Source organism: Strongylocentrotus purpuratus, unplaced genomic scaffold (genome assembly GCF_000002235.5).
Source record: "Strongylocentrotus purpuratus isolate Spur 01 unplaced genomic scaffold, Spur_5.0 spur5_scaffold_19, whole genome shotgun sequence".
NCBI lineage: Eukaryota > Metazoa > Echinodermata > Echinoidea > Camarodonta > Strongylocentrotidae > Strongylocentrotus > Strongylocentrotus purpuratus.
This window is the reverse complement of record NW_022145604.1, coordinates 6,678,085-6,694,873: the sequence shown is the minus strand read 5'-3', so window position 1 is coordinate 6,694,873 and position 16,789 is coordinate 6,678,085. Positions and strand designations below refer to the sequence as shown.

Genomic DNA, 16,789 nt, shown 5'->3' with positions numbered 1-16,789 from the left:
AGAAAGGAATATTGCCAACATTTAAAACTGTAAATGTGACAGGCAAAATAATTCTATGGAAATAGTGGTCAGCCTCTTTCAGCAAATATGGATCAGCAAAAATTGTACTAGAAACAAGTACCGCCAAAAGTTAAAACTTTTAATGCAACAGGCCAGAAATTTCTTTGAATACAAAGCAAAAGCACCATTGCAGCCTCAGCTTGCAGTACTGTACTTGTGGATCAGGGGATACTGTAATAAAAATTATGTATTGCCACCAAATAAAACTTTGCTGGGTAACTGACCAACAAAATCTTCTGACAAACATGTATTGGGTCAGCCTTGTAGAACAGATTAGTGAATATTGTAATGACGTTATTGTTATGTAAGTAAATAGTACAAATGAAGCCTCGTTCACATAAACATTGCATATTATAAAGTGAAGTGAGCTACATTTTGATATTGTATACCACAAGTACATGTGAGTATGCTTAGGACCCTTTGTTGCATGCAGCTGCTTTTATCACAACCACTTGCCAATCATTTACATGTTAATACAGTTATTAATTTCCTGTGACATTATTTTTTCTTTATCTTTTTCTCTTAAAGGTTGTTTTAAATCACTTCATCGTAACTGAACAAGGGTTGACGAGTATTGCCACGAATCATTTGAGAGAGTGACAGGCCAATCAAGGATATATGAACAAATTAGTTTAATAGCCTCCTAATAAAGAAAATATGGAAAAAGGGCCTCTTCTCTTTGCGATGCACAGCACACACACAACAAAAATCAGCCTTATGCAATACATCTGGTGTATCTAATTGTGTTAAAAGCCTCAGATAATGATAATGATAACAAATAATGATCACGATACAGAAAAAAATTGACACTTTTTTTCCCAAACGAATGAAGATCCCACACTAAGCAAAGTGTGTATTAAGTACAAAAACAGGTGCAGCCTTACTTACTTTACAAAGCTTAGGCGCGGCAAAAAAACCTTCATCAATAGTTGCAGTGATAACAATTTAAGAGATTATATTCATAAGTATTCAAACAAGTATATATCCACTAAATAACAATATGTAAAAAAAAAAATTCTGACATTATGCGAAGATAATATAAGAAATATATTGGATATTTATATAGCGTACATATCCACCACACAATTTTCATACATTACATATAAAAATATAGGTGCTCCAATATCACCCCTTTAGGATACTGATTTTGGTGCTCAGAGTATTCAAGGAATTCCTTTCTACCGGTACCCATTAAACACCTGGGTTAAAAGTGACATATACAGATTAAAGGACATTAGTGCCATAGCGGGCCTGAATCGCTAACCATGTGATCCACAGTCTTATGACATACTAACTAGACCATGACACCTCTAATAAGAGGTAGAATTTTTGCTCCTTTGGTATTATAAAGTTACAGTGTTATGTTTGAATAAGTAAAAAACGACAGTATTTTACACCTTTTTTCTCTCTTATGTTCTTCCACACTTGCATAATAACAATGAAAACGCTCACAAATTATATTTTCACCTCTCCCCAGAACTCAATCTTCTCTATGTCGAAACACATTATGTCGAACCACATTATGTGAGTTAACACGAATCAGGCTCTAAACAGAAGTCAGTTTTCATAAATACTGTACAGTGCTACAAATCCCTTCACCTTACTTGATATAGCTTAATATATATATATATAGCTTAATATATATATATATATATACAGACAGCATACAGTTGTGCAGTGGTATATACATTTAAGTGCAACATATGAAGTGAATAAATAGCATCTACATTTTCATACATACAAAAATATAATCTACGTTTGAGCTGTGATCGTTACATGTGATACCAATGCTGCAATGACTACATATGTATATTGTTAAGTGTAATTAACATTAAATGCTGGTCGTAATGTGGGGCTACGCATATTTAGATCCAAAGCGAGGCGATTTTAGACTTCAGTGTTTATCCTGTATGTGTTAACATTCACTGTACGAATCACGTATTTGGTGCATATCGCCCATGATTTTCATCTTAATCACTCACTAATACACTTCAAACTTCAGAAGGAACATTGCCTCTTCACGATGCAAATTTACTCACTACTTCTAGCACTGACTTTATACATCATTCATCTTTTGTCAGTTCAGAGAGGGTATGAGGCTCTAGAGACTGGGCGTTCAAGAGGAATACTATTACATCTTTGTGATGCAAACTACTCAATACTTCAGCAAACAAGCCAATACCTTGATACACATCACGCATCTCTGTCAAGTACCGAGAGGGTTTAAAGCACCACTGCACTACTTATAGCTACTTGCGCCCTCTATACAGCAAACAATGCCTAATCGGTGACTATTGGTCCCCCATGATCCTCTTTTTCTTATGTTAATTGAGAGCTGATTTGATGAGACAACCACCTGTCAGTGACCTAGCAGGGTGGTCTTTTCCCTTCTGTAAACTAATACAGATGGGCTTTAATGCTGCATAGACTGGGCAGTGTAGAGGGAATAATATTGCTGCTTCATAGCCATCAGCTCTTCGTGCTTGCCGAACTCGGCGAGCTTTCCTTCGCGGATGACGGCGATCTTCTCTGCATTGTGGATGGTTGAGAGGCGATGGGCGATGGTGATGCAGGTTCGGCCCTTCTTGGCTTCATCCAGGGCGTCTTGTACAACCTACCAACCAAGAAACAACAAAAGAGAAAGACATCACTAGAGTGAAACCAGCGAGTACGACCAAAGAAAAAAAAAAGCGGTCTTACAGGCAGGTAATCTGTCAAGGGGAACCAAATATAAAGAGATGTGGTGGCTAGTCTTGATTAAGTTTCTATGGCTTTGTCATTTAAGGTGGGTTTAACGCATCAAGTGTCAACTGGTGTTCAACCTACTCTTTATGTGTGGAACTGATATCTTTGATCTCTTGAAAAGGAACCTTTGATTTAAAGGCATCGTTTAACAATGTTAAATCTGAAATGCATGGTCCTAGGTGTTATCAGTGTCTGTGATATGGTGTAATATTGAAGCCCTAAAAAAAATTCCGCTTCAAAATGATCATGAAGTGCCTCAAAAAAGTAAAAAATCTTTGAGTGACCGTTTTACCATACTAATTTTCCCCGATTTTTATTTCCAATCATAAATATCTTGATAATTAGACAGGCGATTGGCTGGTAAAAGTCATGGGATTCCTGACTGACCTGAAGGTTTATAATTATGATTGCAGCATGAGCTAAATCCAGGGTTTTGATTAGAATCTGAGGCAAAGATACCTAATCCCTTTAAAATTTGATTTCTAAGTGAACGTCATTTCATGGGTCACTTACCCTTTCGCTTTCAGTGTCCAGGGCTGATGTGGCTTCGTCCAGGAGCAGGACCTTGGGGTTCCTGACCAGTGCCCTGGCAATGGCTATCCTCTGCTTCTGACCGCCGGACAGCTGGGTGCCCTTGGATCCAACGTTGGTGTCGTATTTCTGTTAGTTTGGAAACATGGTGAAATGCACGGTGATCAAATGGATAAGCTTTGATTTTGCAGGAGGCTGTAGGAGGGAGGAACTGGCAAGGTTTTGAACTAAACTTTGTAATGAGGCCAGCATGGAAGTAAGATTTTGCTGGCATTTACTTTTACTTTTACTTTACTTTGTGGTTTGTTGGTGCACTCACGGTTTGCCTTCACCCTTATTGGGGGAGGGGGAAGAGGAAAGGGGGATGGGAGGGGAGGAGAGGGGAGAGGGGGGAGAAGAGGAAGGGGGAGGGTGGGGGAGGGGAGGGGAGGGGAGGGTAATCTTTGCAAGCCTTGTGCATTGCTTACTTCCTCCATTGTCAAAGTGACATAGAAGAAAAAGGAATTAAAGTTCTTTTAAAAATGCTTAAAAATGGATTATATTAACTAACCGACATACAACTTCTTTAGTCATTGTCTAACTTTAAGAAAAGATTGGATTTCTTTAGGGGTTTACATCCCTGAGGGGAGGAGGGTGATTTACCCGTCAAGATCTGGAAACATGCTGAAGTGGGAAGCACTGCACATTAAAGGTCTTATGCTAGTTGAACTCCTAACTGCACCCCTAGACCTAACACAATTCCATATGTACATGTATACCTAACCCTAAACCTACATATTTTTTTTTTAGCTCTTTGACAAAATAAACCTTAATGAAATGGGTTTTTCTTGTTTACTCTGGCAAATTTTGCTCTAGGCTCTTCTTCATCAAAGATATGAGTAAAGAGTTATGGTTATTATTGTTGCGTTTTGGTTTAATGTTCGGCTTTAGATTTAGGGATGGTCAGGTTACGTTAGTGGTAGGTCTAGAGTCAACGTAAGGACTCTGATCTAAAATTGATGCAGAACAATTGTTGCAGGGGCATGAGTCACGGAACGAATCAAATGTTGCCAGAGTACATAATGGATCATGAAGGGTATTAGAAGTGTCGTAGTCTAGTGGTTTAAGCACTTGGCTTGAAATTTGAAGGTCGTGGTTCGATCCAGACACGGCACTAACGTCCTTTGGCAAGACGTTAATCTACATTTGTCACTCTCCACCCAGGTGTTAAATGGGTATCCGGTAGGATGCGAAAGTAAATGTGGTTGGATGAGCAAGTGGCGGCCCAGGGAGTAAAGAATTTGCATACATTGTTTGTGGGTAAGCCTTCATACTGCGCCTAGAAACAAAGTATTAGGCGCATTACAAAATTAATGTGAGCTATTATTATTATTATGCATACCATGGGAAGAGAGTCCACAAAGTCATGGATGTTGGACTTTTTGGCCGCTTCGATGCAGTCTTCGATGGAGACTTCCCGAGAGTTGTCTCCGTACATGATGTTCTCTGCGATGGACATGTCGAAGAGGCAGGGTTCTTGGGATACGAGGCCCACCTGGGCGCGCTGCCAGCGAGTGTTGAGCAGCGAGGCGTCGTGGGAGTCAAACATCTGGAAAGAGTTCAAGCATTCCGAAGGGAAGGAACATTGTCAATGACGTGGTGATGGAAGTATTTCAAGTGATAGTGCTGTTGTAGCTATTTACATTAATTGTCATTTTAAGCATTACGAATGGAAGTGGCACTTAAATGATCAAGTTCAATACCATCACTATTGCTACTACAATCATCATTATTATCATCACCACCACCATGATCATCATAATTGTCATCATCAACATCATCATCATCATCATAATCATAATCATCATCATCAGGACAAACACCATTATCACCTCCATCTTCATGACCATAATCATTGTTATCATCATCATCCTCATCAATATCATTATTGCCCCCATCATCACCACCATCTTCACGACCATCACCTTCTCCAAAACTGTTATCAGTAGTTTATTTCATCCATAGAGTGTGGCCAAAAAATGACCGAAACACGATTGTGATCAACTGATTGCACCGCTTTACAAAGGATGCTTCTGGGAATGCAACAAAATACCACAGTCAAACCTGTCTACAGCGACCCCCCAAGGGAAACACAAAAAGTGGTCTTTGTAGACAGGTTCCTTTAGTACATGTTTCAATGAGAAACAATTTTCAAGGGAAACAAAAAATGAGATTGTTGTAGACAGGTGTTCTTTGTAGACAGGTGGTCACTATAAGAGCAGGTTAGACTGTACTTACCACAGTCCCTGAGTGAGGGTCATAGAAGCGCTCCATCAGCTGTATAGTGGTGCTCTTGCCGCAACCGCTGCTGCCGACCAAGGCCAGAGTCTCGCCAGGGTCCACCGAGACGGACAGCCCCCTCAGGACAGGGACATCAGGACGGGTCGGGTAGCGGAACCGAACGTTGTTGAGACTCACTGATCCACCGTAGCTTGCCTGTAGGGATCATAGTAGGGACAGGAGGAGATGAATCAGTGATGATGATGTGGATGAGTGGTTTAAGTCGCTTGACTGGAGATGCGAAGGTCGAGGGTTCGAATCCCCACACGGCACTAATATCCTTCGGCAAGATATTAACCTGCACTTGCTACTCTCCACCCAGGTGTTAAACAGGTACCCGGTAGGATGCGACCGTCATTGTTGGTCAAACAGTTTTGAGCGTCAAGTAATGCCTGGCTGGAATACTCCCCAGTGAGTGGAGATTGTGCACACAGTATGTGCGGGCAAGTATTGAATCCAATGACCAGGGTAATGGTATATCTGTAAAGCCCTTAGAGACATTATAGATGTATTGGGCGCTATATAAAAGTGGAATTGTTATTATTATATACAAGGGACCTTGTTTTAAATAAATCCTTGGTGCCTAGGAATCTCTTTTGTTACATCAAGATTTTGTTACACGATGGCTAAGAGACAATAGAAAACAATGAGCTGGGACCAACAAGACTAATTGGTTTGCTATTATGGAGTACTTTATACAGACATTGCAATTTTATAATGATAGAACATCAAATAGAATTAATAGAAATAAAAAAAGTTGGATTTATAAATTCTTCATTCTAAAAAATATAAGTAGTACTCCAGCTTGGGCAAAACTTTGATGATATGGTATTTTAACACTGAAGAAATTTATTCAGATCAGGGTAATATGTTCATCACAGGAGCTGTGAATAATTTTCAAAAGATTGCAAAAGTGAACTGATTACACTCTTCTTTTATAATTTTTTAATTCTGAGAAAATGAAATTATTGGAGTTCACTTTTTCAAACAAAATTTGAGAGAATCATACCGGTTTCTCCCCGTCATCGCTGAAAGTGTCAATGTCTGGACTACGGTCGACCAAATAGAAGAGCTCTCCTGTTGCCACCTTAGCCTTGGAGAAGTCTGGCACAGATCCTGCAGCGCGACCGAGACCAAAGGCACCAAACATCAAGGCAGAGAAAGACCTAAGGGAGATAAGTAACTCACTTGTAACACACTTGATCCAGGATAATTCAGTCTTAGACTGTTGTCCCTACCCATGGTTTCCTTTGTTTGGGGTCGTCATCATATTTATCTGGGTCATCTTCCACCAGTTCTCAAGTCCAGATTTGAAGCGATTGATAGTGGTACTCTCCACAACATCGCCTGGAAGACCATTCCACACATTGATTATTCTCTGGCTGAATGAGTTTTTCCCTAATGTCTTCTGGCATTTTAGCATGTAAAGCTTAAGTGAGTGACCACGAGTGCGTGGGTAGGTGAATAGAATTGAAATGAGTATCATGATCAAGGAAAATAGTGGCGGAACTTGGTTGGATGGGGGAAGAATTAGCTTGAAAGTAGCTTTGGGGTTACAGTTGGGTTAAGTTTAGAGTTAGGTTTATTTAGAGTTTAAGTAAAGAAATAATCAGTGTTGGGTCCTGGGTTGAAATTAGGAGTTCCTCAAGTATAGGAAATGGAGGTTAGGTTCAGGATTAAGGTTATGAATAACTATAGTCAGAGCTGCCAACCTTGTGCAACCAAACAAAGGAACCATGATGGCAAAAAAAAAGGAATTCATGAAAACAAAACTGACAACCACGCCCGACACTTTTCCAATGCAGAAATGTCCATTCCTCATGCTGTTATTCCCAGATTAGGACCTACATGTATAGTTTATTTATGGGTAGGTAGTTTTTTGGTATTATCGTTGTTTCATTCTTTTTGAGAATATTTACGACTTTCACTTTTTTCTTTTTTCTTTTCGTTTACTATTTCTAAAATTATAAATCTCTATGGAAGTAGTGATCAACATTTAAGGGCATTTAGTTGATGTGCGTTATGTGCAACAACAAAAATACCGTAATTTTGAGAAAAAATTGAATATTTCCGGGAGAAAAGTAATGGTTGGCAGCTCTGTGTAGTGTTAGTGTTTGGTCATTTTATTTCAATTCAGATATTTTGTTAGTCCAAGAGTAAGTCTAAGATATTCTGCAGATTAATTGTCCCCCCCCCCCCCTCCCTGCCAAAAATGAAAACAACTCCCAAAGAACTTACAGGAAAACATCAGGGAAGGTGAGGTCTCCAGTACCCACAAGGTGGGCACCAAGCCGGAAAGTAGCTGAGTATGCAAAGAAGATGGTAGCCTGTGAGAAGCCGAACGCAAGACCGGCGGCGAAAGCTCCCTTGATCCCTTGTCTGTGTGAGAAGAATATGACATGTTTAGTTGTTACAATTAAAAATGGCCTTAAAAATGATATGAAACATGACAATAACATTGCTTTAAGCAAAGGTTTAAATGAAAAAAAAGCATTTAAAGACCAATACAATAACTAGCAAATAAAAGCAAGTTTGAATACTGGAATCCCCGCTTAAAAATGATCAAGAAGTACCTCAAGGAAATAAAAAATTTTGAGTGACCGGTTTTACCATTCTCATTTTCCAAAATAGACTGTAGTGTTATAAAAACATAAACAGTGTTTGAAATTTCGATTTCCCATCATAAATATCTTGATAATCAGACAGGCAATCCGCATGTAAAAGTCATGGGATTCCTGACTGACCTTAAGGTTTATAATTATGATTGTAGCATGAGCTAAATCCAGGATTTCGTTTAGAATCTGAGGCGAAGATACCCAATCCCTTTAAAAGAGGTAAAAGTCAAATAAATGCTAATTATAATAAATTATTGTAAGCATACTTACTTGTACGGAGGGTTCTGGAGTTCACAGTACTTCAGATGGAAGGTCTGTCCTCGGTTGAGGGACTGAACGGTACGTATGTTCTCAATACACTCGGAGACAAGCTGTGAAAGAGGAACATACAAAATAATGATTTTCATCATTAATGAATTTTTTTTTTTCATTATTTTTTTTTTTCTTCATGAGTTTGTTGACCTTGTAGACTATATGATGCATAAAATAGGGCTTGGACAGAACCCAGACTAGTAACCCAGAGTTAACCTGTTATTCTACGGAATTATCCCATCTCCGTAGGCTTTATCAGGGGTGAAAGTGAAATTTAAAAAATAAAAAGGTTTTAGTGAGAGAGAAAAAAAGAAAAAGATTTTAGTAATGCGAGAGTTTGCTCAAGGTACTCAAGCAAGTCATGCAAATATAGCAACTCAACCCCCTAATCTCAGGGACTATCCATTTTTGGAAGAACAAAATCAACAACGAAAAAAATCATCGAAAAAATAAAGAAGAAAAAAACTAGATGGACCTTCGACCGCGCGCAGTCGAAAATGATGCCTCCGCCATGGAGCAATTTTACAAACCAAAACAGAAGCAAGCTATTTTTGCATACATAATGAGTCCTGTGATCTTTGACCTTGGATCTCGCGAACCCAAAATGATAAATCTAATCAGTTCATTGGCTCTGCAAGATACATACATGACTCAATTTTAGCGGGAATCCATGAATTGGTTCTTGAGATAACGCGATCACGAGAACAAGATGTACAGACGTACGGACGGACAACCTGAAAACATAATGCCTCCGGCTACTTTGTAGCGGAGGCATCAAAAAAGGGGGGGGGATAAAAACTGGGGATTTTTTTTTATATAGGGAAACCTATTTAAATCTGGAAATTATCAGGCCTGCTTCATGCAAGACCTAAGATTGGCCTAGGGATGATTCTTACCTTCCCAACCTCAGCCTGGCCACCGGCCATCCCAATGGAGTTACCAGAGACCTAGGATTGGCCTAGGGATGATTACCTTCCCAACCTCAGCCTGGGTACCGGCCGTCCCAATCGAGTTACCCGAGACCTAAGATTGGCCTAGGGATGATTCTTACCTTCCCAACCTCGGCCTGGCTACCGGCCATCCCAATGGAGCTACCCGAGACCTAAGATTGGCCTAGGGATGACTCTTACCTTCCCAACCTCGGCCTGGCTACCGGCCGTCCCAATGGAGTTACCCGAGACCTTAGATTGGCCTAGGGATGATTCTTACCTTCCCAACCTCGGCCTGGCAACTGGCCGTCCCAATGGAGTTACCTGAGACCTAAGATTGTCCTAGGGATGATCCTTACCTTCCCAACCTCGGCCTGGCTACCGGCCGTCCCAATGGAGTTACCCGAGACCTTAGATTGGCCTAGGGATGATTCTTACCTTCCCAACCTCGGCCTGGCAACCGGCCGTCCCAATGGAGTTACCTGAGACCTAAGATTGTCCTAGGGATGATCCTTACCTTCCCAACCTCGGCCTGGCTACCGGCTGTTCCAATGGAGTTACCAGAGACCTTAGATTGTCCTAGGGATAAACCTTACCTTCCCAACCTCAGCCTGGCTACCAGCTGTCCCAATAAAGCTACCCAAGACCTAAGATTGACCTAGGGATAAACCTTACCTTCCCAACCTCAGCCTGGCTACCGGCTGTTCCGATGGAGTTACCCTGGAGGATCTTCCAACCAATCATACCGGCCAAGGACAGGATGGGGAGGAAGGCAAAGAGAAGGAGACAAGCGATCTGCCAGCTGTAGACGAACGAGATCACGATACCAACACCGATGTTGAAGAGCACTTCAAAGATCATACCAAGTCTTACTCCAGTCACCTATTGGTATATAAAATGAGAAAGTGTCATGCCTGAATTATAATAGTTGCATTTATATACCTCTCATTAGAAATCTAGCCATCTGATTGGTCGAAATTGCAGTCGTGATTTTAGCCATGCCCTCATACTCGCCTACCAGTCAATAGTCTTTTAAAAAATGCCCTCATGCTGCAAGTTCCATTGGTTTGCGGGTGAAAATTGTCTTTGAGCGAGCGTGGACACCATACAGTGCTTTTTGTCTGCGACTCCCAAATGATTGAAACTTTCAGTCATTTTTCCAGTGAAGATTAACAGACAGTGTCTCAGGTTTTCCATGATGTTTTAACCAACCTTTAGTCAATAAAAGTATAAGGTGAGTATTCTTGGTAGATTTTTGTTTCAATTCGGCATATAAAAGACAGGCGCGCCTCAGGCAGACCTCGAATATTAAAGCAGTCGATATGTCTTTTATATTCCGAATTGAAACAAAATCTACCAAGAATTCTTACCTTATCTTTTTATTGAATAAAGATTGGTTAAAACAACACAGAAAATCTGAGACACAATAATCTTAATTTGAAAAATGACTGAAATTTTCAATCATTTGGGAATCGCAGACAAAAAGCACTGTATGGTGTCCGCGCTCGCAGAAAGAGCCATAAAAATCCGTCCTGATATTTATGATGTTACATGCAATATTTAGAATATTAAGGCACTTGAAGAGCCATGCGTTTCAGGGAATATTTTTTATCTGATGTTCTTCCACACTTGCATAATACAATGATAACGTTCACAAATTATTTGTAACCTCTTCCCAGAACTCAACCTTCTCTTTAATTTATCATTTCATTATGCAACATTTAAAGTCAAAGCATAAAAATGGATTTGGTAGAGAAATGTGTAGTCTTACCCCTTGTATCAGAGAGACATCCGTCGCCAATTTAGTTGTCAAGGCACCGGTTCCATTCCTCTTGTCATCAAAGAAAGAAATGTTCTAAGAAAGCAAAGTAAAGATAACATAAATATTTCATACCCATCAGAAATTTGCCTTTGATTTGTATCGCTCATTATGAAATTTGGAAGATATTATGACACAGTGAAATATAAATTGAATTTAATCAAGGACTTTTAATTTATACATGTACATACACACAAACGCAAATACAGTCAAACCTACTTTAGTGACCATCTGTCTATAAAGACCACATTTTTCCCCCCTTGAAAATGGTCTCTCATTGAAACATGTACTATAGGCACCTATAAATGAAGACCACTTTTCTTGTCTCCCTCGGGTGGTCTTTATAAACAGGTTTCACTGTTTTAGCCAACCTTCCACAGCAAAGATTAGTGAGCTATGAAAGCCAATGAGGAATAAAATGTACTTTGGTATTATAGAAAAAATATTGGATAAAACAGGAATCTAGGGTTTATTACAAATATTTGAAGGTCCAACATTAGAAATAATAATACCTTTATTGTACCTTTATTGTACCTTTACATGTACTGTAACTAATGGTTAGCAGCTTCACATCAATTTTTTTTGGATTTTGTTTTGTTTTTTGTTGCAAGACCTCAAATGACTTAGAGTCTAAAGACTTGGGTACATAAATAGATATTACGTAAAATCATCTGTTCGGAATCAGAAGGGTATTAACTCTGATACCGGTACTTTAAAACAGAGCGTTAACACCCTTCTGGCCTTTAACAGCATTAATAAATTAAATTTTTTAGAATAATAATAGTATAAAACTGAGGACCATATATAGATGTACATATTGTATGTTCAGAGCCAGGCTCTCAACAGCATCAATATTAAAAAACACCTGACGATAGTATAAAACTGAGGACCATATATATATATATGTTAATTTAGGACATACTGTACTCATAAGCTACTCATGAGGGACCCGAATTCCACAAGCCTCGCTTTCAACCAAGGTCACCTCATCTTTCTATTGTAACGCCATATTCTGTCAACTTGTTATATTCATGTCATATTTGTAATGTGTGTTATGAAAAAAAGCTAAATAAAAACTTGAACTATATAGCTAAGATAAACTATATACAGAATACATATATATAAATGTATATATTGTCTTCTGGTTCTGAAGGACCAAAATGTAAATATCTTACCTGTCTTAGGATAGCTCTGAACATCATGTTACGAAGCCTCAGTGTCAGCTCACCTCCGGACTTGCCAAATCCAACACCCTGGAAAGAAACATCACAATAATAATAAAATAATAATGAATCTCTATAGCTCAGAGATGAACAGACTGTATCAAAATGGACTGCAACATCAGACAACTTGACTTCCTGACTAAAGCCACTAGGCTGACAGAGGAAAGGAAGGCGTGGCAAGCCGTTGTGAAACAGAAGCCATCATACATCCCAGTGATGGTGTGGACGGCCCAAGTCAAAAATAAATCAATAGCGAATTTCTCTATATATGTTCAAATGCGTTTTACGATTATGTTATTAACAGAAGAGGTGAGTGTTTAGATATTTATCCTTTTTGTAACACCTCAGTCAAAGCCGCCAAAGTGAACAATTCTTGGCCTTAATACGCGTAATGAAATTTTTATATTCAATTTGTAGTTAGTCTTTTGTCGGTCTTGTTGATGGGATTGGGGTATTGCTACATTTGTAAAATCATTATTGTTCCTATTCTGTGCAGTGCACTGCAGTTCAAAGCAGTTTCATAAAAATTAGTCAATTCACATCAAAATTGCAACTCTTTACCAAAGAAATTCAGAGTTTGAGATAGAAATGATTATAGCCATTTCTATCCTAGGACGGCATGAACAGCTACATTACATATCATTTACAAATGCAGTTCCTGTCACAGTTAAAGACCCTGTCGGAAGTGAATAATTAAATAGACAAATTATATATATCAACGGAAAGCTTATAAGCCATAGATTACAGTGATATCATATATATATGCTACAGTCAAACCTGCCTATAGCGACCACCCAAGGGAAACACAAAAAGTAGCCTTTGTAGACAGGTTCCCTTAGTATATGATTCAATGAGAAACCATTTTCAAGGAAAACAACATATGTGGCCTTTGTAGACAGGTGGTCTTTGTAGACAGGTGGTCACTAAAGCAGGTTTGACTGTATTTAAGTGTTTGTCAGACGAGTAACTAGCTATTGACTTAATGACATTATCTAATGTGGAGTACATATATTCACAATGACTTTGCGTTAACCAAGCACGGCCCATCACGTCAGCTATACAGGCGAGCCGATCAGGTCCACATGTTTAGTCGTCAACCGTTACTGCCGCAAATTTGACCCATGTTGACCAGTAATTTATGGAAAATCAAGGTTGTATTCTGATTTTGTGTAATACCAAAAGGAAAAATTAACTAGAAATATCGCAATCTGTATTGCCGCGCAATGCGAATGTATCCCCCGGCAGTGGCAGCGATTTTGTGTTATCCTTATGTGGAAGGAGGGACAAAGATTCCCTCTCCTCTTTGTGAAACAAAAGGATGACGTAGAGATTGCCGCAAGTGGCTCAGACTATTGTCAAGACTAGGAGCAGCATAACCAAAACAATAGGTGTGTAGATCAGATTATGATGCATATTTATAGAAAATTTGAAAGAAATGTGATTTGCATAGCGACACAAGATATTCCTTTAAAAATGACCTTTGACCCTATAAGAGATGGTACACTGGGGGGTAGCAGCACCAAATTTGTGGAGGTCTAGAGTAAACTATAATGAACCTTAATACAAATTTGAAAGAAATCTGTTAAGAAATGTGAGTGCACACAAAACATCTATCAAAATATGGCCTTTGACCCTATAAAAGACGGAACATTGGAGGCAGCATCACTAAAATCTATAAGCTTGTAGACTATACCAAGATACACCTTCGTTCAAAATTTGAACAAAATCCCTTTAAAAATGTGGCCTATAGAGCGCACACAAACCATCCACAAAAATATGGCCTTGTACCCTATAGAAGACGGAACACTGGGGGCAGCATCACCAAAAGTTATAGGTATGTAGATTAAACCAGGATACACCTCCATACAAAATTTGAAAGAAATCCGTAGAGAAATGTGGCAGTTAGAGCGCACACTAGAGTGCACACAAGACATCTATCAAAATATGACCTTTGACCCTATAAAAGACGGAACATTGGAAGCAGCATCACTAAAATCTATAGGCTTGTAGATTATACCAAGATACACCTTTGTTCAAAATTTGAACAAAATCCCTTTAGAAATGTGGCCTAAAGAGCGCACACAAACAAAAATATGGCCTTGTACCCTATAGAAGGCGGAACACTGGGGGCAGCATCACCAAAAGTTATAGGTATGTAGATTATACCAGGATACACCTCCATACAAAATTTGAAAAAAATCCATCAAGAAATGTGGCAGTGAGAGCGCACACAAGAATATGATGCGGCGGCGGACGCGTCCGCGGCGGCGGCGGCGGCGGCGGCGTAACGCTGCTGAATCCAAAGTACCCTACCGGCATACTGCCGGGGATACAATTAGATATATTTGTATTCTACATTCATTCAGCTTTCCATTGATATAAAGTTGTATCTTATGCCTGGATTACATTTGGCCTGCGATTAGTCTACGAAGCCCGTATCCTGTCCGTATCCCCTTTTCCATGCGGCCTCTGTGCGGAGGCAGGAGGCGGTCGTGAGATTTTCGTACGGATTCACGGCTCCGCAGCCTTTACGATTTTGTTTCACGAGAAGTTAAACAAATTTGAAAAAATAATTGTAAGCCCGTAGCCCGTATACATGTCGTAGGTGGCATTGCACAATCCCCCCGCTCGGGCATCGCCCAGAGGTCTCGCACTGATTGCGCAGCAAACGTAAAGGTACGATTTTTCGGGGAACATGGGGGCAAAAAATAATTGTACAGAGATTGTAGACTCGTGGGGCATTCATACGACCATTCCACAGCTATCGCAAGGTTGCTGCTCGCTGCCCGTGCAGTATCCGTGATATTGAGCATTCAAATTGCACGATTTCCGTACAATTTCCGGGAAGCCTCTGTACTGATTTGCCCCGGCCTGCCCCCGAGGGCCAATACAATAAATGGCACGATGCTAGTAGATAATGAAAACACAAACATGGTAGCACATAGCCTCCTACGATGTCTACAAAAATTTGTAGACTAATTTATCGTACGGCGCCCGGGGCAAATGTAATCCAGGCATTAATTGGATAGGGTCTTTATAGCTAACCTGTATGATACTGGCGAGTAAGGAGAGTAGGCCAAGGGCAGCAAACAGAACACAGTATATAGTCACTTCATCAAAGAGGGCAGCTCTATCTGTAATACTGTAAGCCTGAAAGTAAAACAATAATGATAATAATAATAATAGTGGCTACTTGTATAGCGCACAGGTCCACCTTTCAGCGCTCATGGCGCTTAGAGAAAAACACATGTAACAAACATAAGAATGGAAAGAAAAAAAATCTCCTAAAAAAAAAAAAAAAAAAAAAAAAATTCAGTTGTGATTTGAATATTTCTGTTGACAACAGTTGACGTATTTGTAGAGCGAGTTCATTCCAGAGTTTCGGACCCATGGCTGAGAAAGCCTGATCGCCCCAAGCACGTTTTATTCTAGGTGTATGAAGCAATAGCGTGTCTGATGACAAGCGAAGGCTTTGTGTGGGATTGTATAACATGAAATGAATAGATTACAAAATTGTGATGAAGATAAAGGAGGAAGAGGAGGAGATGAAAAAGAAGAATAAGAACAAAAAGAAAAAGGAGAACAACAAAAAGGAAAGGGAAATGAAGAAGGAATAGGAAGAAGAAAAGAGGAGGGGAGGAGGAGTAAATGGAAAAGTAAGAGGTTACTATTGCTACTACTGCTAATTCAACAACAAAACTACTGCTGCTGCTGTTCCTACTTCTATTTCTACTAGTCAAACCTGTCTATAGCGATCGCCCAAGGGAAACACAAATAGTGGCAATTGTAAACAGGATCTAGACAGCCTGTGCGCAAACAATTACAAGCGAGGCATTGATCGCAAAGTTCAGGACAATGACGCTCTATTGTTATGTTTTCAATAAGCACAGCCCATAATGAAATGTGCAAGAAACCATCTCCTGTCCGTAATCATTTGTTTTTATTGAAGTTTTTTGTGCCCTCTCATGCTTATATATATCTCCTTTCTAATGCACATTTGTCTTTCCTCCTCTTCTTCATAACCCCACAGGTAGCTCATTCTTTTGTATTATCTTGCCTTACCCCGAGAATCTTACTGAAGACGACAGCGAATCCCGGCTGGACGGCCCCATTGATTGCGGCCCCAATGCATCCAAGGAGGATGAAACCACACTCTGGGGTGTTGAGCTTCCAGACTCGCATCATGCTGAAATGCTTCTCAAGCTCCTTCTCATACTCGTCTTCATCCTGGAATTC

General features: G+C 39.7%; 1 protein-coding gene across 3 annotated transcripts in view; it reads right to left on the bottom strand.

The window, feature by feature from the left end:
* Positions 1-1,953: 1,953 nt before the first annotated feature.
* The window catches only part of ABCB1 (egg permeability glycoprotein), a 50,451-nt gene continuing 35,615 nt past the window's right edge, over positions 1,954-16,789 (bottom strand). For 2 of the 3 annotated variants that reach the window (XM_011676699.2, NM_001033950.1), the window contains 12 exon segments: positions 16,616-16,780; positions 15,599-15,703; positions 12,506-12,583; positions 11,283-11,366; positions 10,187-10,393; positions 8,541-8,641; positions 7,894-8,034; positions 6,665-6,821; positions 5,614-5,811; positions 4,718-4,924; positions 3,319-3,465; positions 2,474-2,674 (listed from right to left, as the gene is read on the bottom strand). In XM_011676699.2, coding sequence (XP_011675001.2) covers positions 2,474-2,674; positions 3,319-3,465; positions 4,718-4,924; positions 5,614-5,811; positions 6,665-6,821; positions 7,894-8,034; positions 8,541-8,641; positions 10,187-10,393; positions 11,283-11,366; positions 12,506-12,583; positions 15,599-15,703; positions 16,616-16,780 — 1,791 coding nt within the window. 3 annotated transcript variants of the gene reach the window in all.